This window comes from Apaloderma vittatum, unplaced genomic scaffold (genome assembly GCF_000703405.1).
Source record: "Apaloderma vittatum isolate BGI_N311 unplaced genomic scaffold, ASM70340v1 scaffold40829, whole genome shotgun sequence".
In the NCBI taxonomy this organism is placed as follows: Eukaryota; Metazoa; Chordata; class Aves; order Trogoniformes; family Trogonidae; genus Apaloderma; species Apaloderma vittatum.
The window spans coordinates 1-6,010 of record NW_009736548.1 but is presented as its reverse complement, the minus strand read 5'-3'; the positions used below and the strand labels follow the sequence as shown (position 1 = coordinate 6,010).

The 6,010-nt window shown below is 40.5% G+C and overlaps 1 protein-coding gene across 1 annotated transcript in view; it reads left to right on the top strand.

Annotated features, from left to right (window-relative positions):
• DBR1 (debranching RNA lariats 1) overlaps positions 1–2,503 on the top strand; it is a 5,847-nt gene extending 3,344 nt beyond the window's left edge. The window contains exons 5-6 of the mRNA XM_009877003.1: positions 1,064–1,209; positions 1,733–2,503. Of these exons, the coding sequence (XP_009875305.1) occupies positions 1,064–1,209; positions 1,733–2,408 (822 nt within the window). The 3' untranslated portion in view covers positions 2,409–2,503. The remainder of the gene's footprint in view (positions 1–1,063; positions 1,210–1,732) is intronic.
• Positions 2,504–6,010: the final 3,507 nt, after the last annotated feature.

The window sequence follows — 6,010 nt, the reverse complement described above, 5'->3', positions numbered from 1 at the left end:
AGGAATTGGTGTGACATCCTAGGAGAATGGCTTTGTTTCTTTTTGTTTGGTGCATATCTTGGCTAGGAAGGGCAGTGGACAAGTATGAGGTCTAGGTTGTGGGCATTTTCAGTGTGAGTGACAAACTGATTTGCCAAGAGCAAAACAGTGTTGATGTCTGTGTGCTGCCTGGGGTGCTGACTATAAAATGTCAAATGCATGGATCTTTGCTTTGAGAGGGAGCTGCTGACAGCATGTTCTTCAACTACAGTCAAGTGTTTTAGTAGTCTTACTTTAAAGTAGCTGTTATTCATCAACTTAAAATGAAGGCAGTTCATTATCTGTCCTTTTGATATGTGGTGGGATCCATTTGCTCTAGTAGCTGCCTTTGAAGATTGGAGAGAGTATGAGCATGGCTTTTGCCATGCAAAGCTACACTGGGCTGCTAGTCTAGACTTAAAATCTTGGGGTTTTTTTTTTGGGGGGGTGGTTTTGGTTGGTTGGTTTGGTGTTTTGTTTTTTCTTTTTCTAAAACTACCTTAAAAGGTTGAATTACTTTATGGATTATTTAAAATCAGAGCCAGACTAGCACAATTTAACTAAACCAAATGGTTTGATTCAGGTTAATGACGCTGAAGGCAAAGTGATTTGGATTTCAATTTGTTCTCTTTTGAAAGAGTTTAAAAGCATTTTGTGTTAATATATCAAAATAACTGCTGCTACCGGTTCTTGCTGGATTTCCACTTGGAAGGTGGCATGAACTTAGGAGTAGGCAAATTCTCATTTCTAAGTTGCATCAATGTCCAGTAGCTGGCAGTAGGGAGGAGGATCTTCCCCTTTTTAATTGCTGTAGGATAAAAATACAGCAATGCCTTTTTTTACCTTTGTTGATTGTCCTTACTCCCTTATTGCTATAAATTTTTATGTGGGGTTAAGTTGAGAGGACTTGCTTGACACCATTCATTTAGTGTACTTGAAACTTAAATAAACTCTGTGCTACACAAGTAACACTTCAGACTTGTAAACAGTTCCAGTGTCAAGAGAAATAACTCAACTGACCGGTTTTCTACTCTCGTTTAAACAGATAATAGATGTAGAGCACGATCCCAATGCAGGTGACTCTCTGGAGTATGATGCTGAGTGGATTGCAGTCCTCAAGGCCACCAACAGTCTTGTTAATGTGACTCAGAGCTCATGGAATATGCCGGAAAAGAATGGCCTCCATGCAAAGTAAGTTCCATGCAAGTTAGAGAGGATAATGTGATTTTGACGGACTGGAATTAAACTTGTGTTTCTCTGTTCTGCAGCCTGTAATGCCTATAGGACTTGCTAAATATCTTGGAAAACAAAGGGGATGGTGACAAGGGATGTATTCTAGAGCGTACAACTTCTTTACTGCTCTACATGGGCAGTTAGTTTTGTTTTACAAACTTAAATACCACCTTCCCAGGGGCAAAAGATACATGGTGGCTGATGGTGCCAGTTACACTGTGAGACTGAAAATCAGGCTGTAGCGTGGGGGTGGGCGGGTGAATGTCTATTGGGTGGGCTGACACAATACACAGATCCTTGTTGGGGAGAAGGTAATCTTGGTATTAAGCAAAGACAATATATTTCCTTGAAAAGTCATTGAGAAATGAGGTGTCTGTTGTAAGATGAATTTATTATCCATCTTTAAATGTTTCTCTTTGCAATGGGAACAGGAAATACCTTTGACTAACTGCACTTGTTTTAACTTCATACACTTATTTAGGTGGGATTACAGCGCGACAGAAGAAGCCATCAAAGAGGTGTTAGAAGAGCTGAATCATAATCTCAAAATTCCTTGTAACTTCACATTGACAGCTGCTTGTTATGATCCCAGCAAGCCCCAAAAACACATGGAACCAGTTCATACCATCAATCCGCAGACCACTGAGTTTTGTGCCCAGTTTGGCCTCACTGACATCAATGACAGGATCCAGCAAGCTAAAGAAGAGAGCTCAGTACGAGGTGAATATGAAGAGGAGGAGGAAGAGGACATGGACAGTACTGGGTCAGCCGAGGAACCTAGTGAATACAATACAGATAATTCTGGACTTTCATCCATTAATCCAGACGAAATAATGCTGGATGAAGAAGGTGGTGATGAAGACTTGAGTACGTGTTCTGTAGATCCTTCCCCTGACCATCCTCCTGACTTTTCTGCAAGTTTTTCTGACATCCGGATCATGCCAGATTCCATGGCAGTATCTTCTGATGATGCTATGGATTCCACTAACGAGGAACTGGAGAAGTCTGGTGGGAATAAGCAGGCGGAAGAGAAGAGCTTAAATGAGAGACCATTAAAGCGCATTGGCGGTAATGAAAATGGAAACAGTGGCATTAAAAAAATTAAGAGACGGAATCAAGCTATCTATGCTGCAGACGATGAAGATAAAACAGAATAATACTTGATATGATGTATAACTAAGTTCTCTCCTTACCTATTTGTCGGGAAGTGGTGTGAACGGTGGTGGACTACTTCTGGTTTTAATGTTACTTGGTCTTACTCATGTCACTTTCTTAAGCTGAAGAGGCTGTATGTACCTCTTGCAGGAAAGAGAATTTATCCAGAGTAAAGAGCTTAAGTCAGAAATGGACTTCTCCAAAGTCCTTTGTCAGAGGATTTAAAGTTCATGATTTTGCTTCTGTTCTTGGTTACTAGTGTATACTATGTATCTTCATCTGTACTGCTATACGAGGTTCACCGTACTTATTTAACAAGAAAGGAACTCTTAAACTGTAACTCAGGTCAAAGTGAGAGGTTGTCTGACTTGACACTGAATGATTTGATTTTATTGCTTTTGTCTTGTTTTATGCTGAGCTTTTAATACAAAGTAGCATATGCAATAACTTCATGAACCAAATTTGAAAATAGAATTCCCATGATAACAAAACAGCACTTGAAGAGTGAAGATTTTTGTTTCTAGTGATATTCATGCCATAGAAAAACTTCATGGTCATGAAAAAAAACAATGTGTATTGTCCAGTATTGGCTTTTAGTTACAGTTTTGATGGGGAACCAAGTCTCTTTAATTTGAAGCATGATAGTTTTATGGGGCCATGGAAGAATGCATCTCCGTTCTTAAAACCTCACTTGTGTGCTGTTTCGTAAGACTGGAGTTAGGATGAGCAGCTTCCTAAATGTGGACATCATCACTGTCTCAATTCTTACTGAACCACATAAGGTGGTTGATATTTTAAGTTGCTTGAGACAACAATGCCTGTCATTATTCTAAGCCCAAATTTTTCACCCATCACTTTTTTTCAGTAGTATGTAAGTTACTGGATTTGGAATATTCCAAAGTACCTTCATAAACTTCAGCTGAGGGAGAAAAGGAGTTGACAAAATATAGATCCTCTTTGAAGCTGGATTTTTATTTCTTACTGTTCTAGCCTAAAAAGCTGTGAGGGTAACAAAACTTCCTGAAGTCATAAAAATGACAGTGTTTTAAAGAACTGTAGCGTATGTCATTAGACCTACTAGTCTCATAGTCAAGTTCTGCTGGTTTTCTGTGCTGAGATGGAGCTGGACTTCCTCATGACTGGGCTGCCCTTGAGAGCAGAGGTAGATCCTGTGTGCTTTTACTCCTCTGAGGCATAAGGACTGTGGAGAAGAAAGAAAGCGTCCTAACAGGAAGAAGGAACTGGAAATGGATTGGTGAGTTTGAGTTATGTAGCAGGGAAACTTAAAGGTCAAAATTTCTGTCTGTGATTCATCTTGGTTCCTCTCCTGTCAGCAGTTTACTACAAAAACTAAATGCCTGTAAGTATTCAAGAGCTAGAAAATGGCAAAAATGATGCTCTCCACCGTTTTGATTAACAGCTTTGTGCTGGCAGGTTGTTGCCAGTAACATCGTACCTTTTTTTTCCAGAGGACACTATCTTGTTTACTAAATTATTAGTTGGGCCCTTTTAAGACTGCTCCTCTATCTGTCTGTGCCTGCTCAGCTGTCAGAAAACCCAGCAAGAACTGTATTATGACGTGATGAAAAATTGGAAGTGCTTGGTGTAACCATCAGGTTTATCTAAAGTAGCTGTGAACTGTCAGCTAGAATACTGAAGATAGTTGAATATCTTTAAGGGTCCTGGGTCTGCAATGCTAAAATCTTAAGCATGATCTGAAGACTATAATGGAAATAAAGTATTTTAAGTATAAACTGTGTTATGAACTTGAAAAATCTCCCAAGAAATTTGAGCATAGTATTCAGCTGTTGAATTCTACATGAACTGGAGTGTAAGACATACGCTACATGTAATATACTTTTTAGATTGACCTCATGTTTTTAAAGCCAATTATTCTGTCATGTCATCCTCCATCCTCCTCATTCTGCTAATTGTGTTTTGGCTTTCTAGAAAACAGGAATCTTTGGCAAGATAGAATACTGATTTTTAAATTTTTTTTTAATCTCTAAAGTTTTGGGTTTTTTTAGTTTTCTAGTTAAAGTTAGTGCAGCTGGTGAAGACAGTTTTCATATTTTTTTTTTTTTTTTTTAGTATGACTCACATCTGATCTATATAGAGTTACTGTGCCCTTTCTTCCAGTGGTTCGCACCCTCTTTGCAGTTTGAAGTGTCCAGATGTACTATGCTCTCAAAATTTCCCCTCTGAGCAAAATCCTGTAGAATTCAGTTAAAGCTCTGAACTTGAAGCTTCCCCAGTAAAGAAGACCAAATACTCCAAAAAGTATGTAAAATTGATATAGTTTAATTGATTCTTAAGACCCAGAGTCTTCAGTCCGTCTTTAAAAGGAGGTTTTAAAGACTTTCTGGAAACATTTGACTTTGTAAATTCTGGTGAGAACCATCTGGAAAATGTTCCGTCAGACCCTCATAAAAGTTACTATGACAGATTTTTTTCAGTATGTGAGACTTGTGCTTAGTCTAAAAATGGTTTTGCTGTTACCTGTCAAGTGCTTTAGAAAAGTGTTCACCTGTTTGATTCCAAGCCAGCACAGTGGTGTTTTGTTCAAAGCATATTGTTTTTCTACAAGTAGATTAATAATCTAAGAAAAGGGGTTTAGCTTTGCTTTTAATGAGAAGTGGAGTATTTTTTAAAAATTAAAAATGTCAGAGTCAAGCTGTGGCAGCATTCCAAAGTTGTTTATTGCGCGCCCCTTGTCCTCTGCCATCTCTAATGGCTAGCAAACCTGTGTGTTCCTCACAGTTGCAGCTCCTGACATCCTGAACCCTTGTCTGGGATGTTTTTCCTATCTCTTCCTCATTTAATTTTGTCTCCAGGTGCAATGAATTCATAAAATTAGTATTACCAAGCCTGAAGATGTGAAATACAGGGGGGCTAATACCAAAATATATGATCTTGGTTATAACCGAGTGAAGTCCTGTTATTTGGGGGGGGTGTTTTCTGCCAAAAACGCACCCCAAAACCAAACTAATTCATGGAAGCAACAGAAACAATGACAAAATAGGAAACCAAAGCATCTGCTCTATGTGCAGCAAGGCAGAGGCTGGGAATTGGCCATAAGGTGGTAGAGGCTCCATCCCTGGAGGTGTTCAGGGTCAGGCTTGATGGGGCTCTGAGCAACCTGATCTAGCTGGATGTCCCTGCTTGCTGCAGGAGGGTCGGACTAGATGACCTTTGGAGGTCCCCTCCAGCCCAACGCAGTCTACGATTCAGTGAGGGGCAGGCCATGCCTGCGTGAAATGGGCTCGAGTAGGTGGTTCTCAACAACTCTAGCTCTGAGAATTGCTGACCCACGCCTCCGTCAGTCTTGTGTCCCAGGAGCTCTGTACCGACAAGGGCACAACCCAGAATGAAGCGTTGGAAGGACTTGCAATGGTTTTGGTGATTTGGGTCAGGTAGAGTTGGGTGGGTCCCAAGCGGTTCCATGGCATGGGACAGCCTAGTCGAAACTCAGCGTGGTTGCTCGTTAGGGAAAAACGAAAGGTCTGGCTGTCGCTGGGACAGCTGCGCTAGTGACTGGGGCCCAGGGTGTGTGGGACAGGGGCTGGGAACACGCGGGCAGGATTTGCCTGTTACGGTGCAGTTC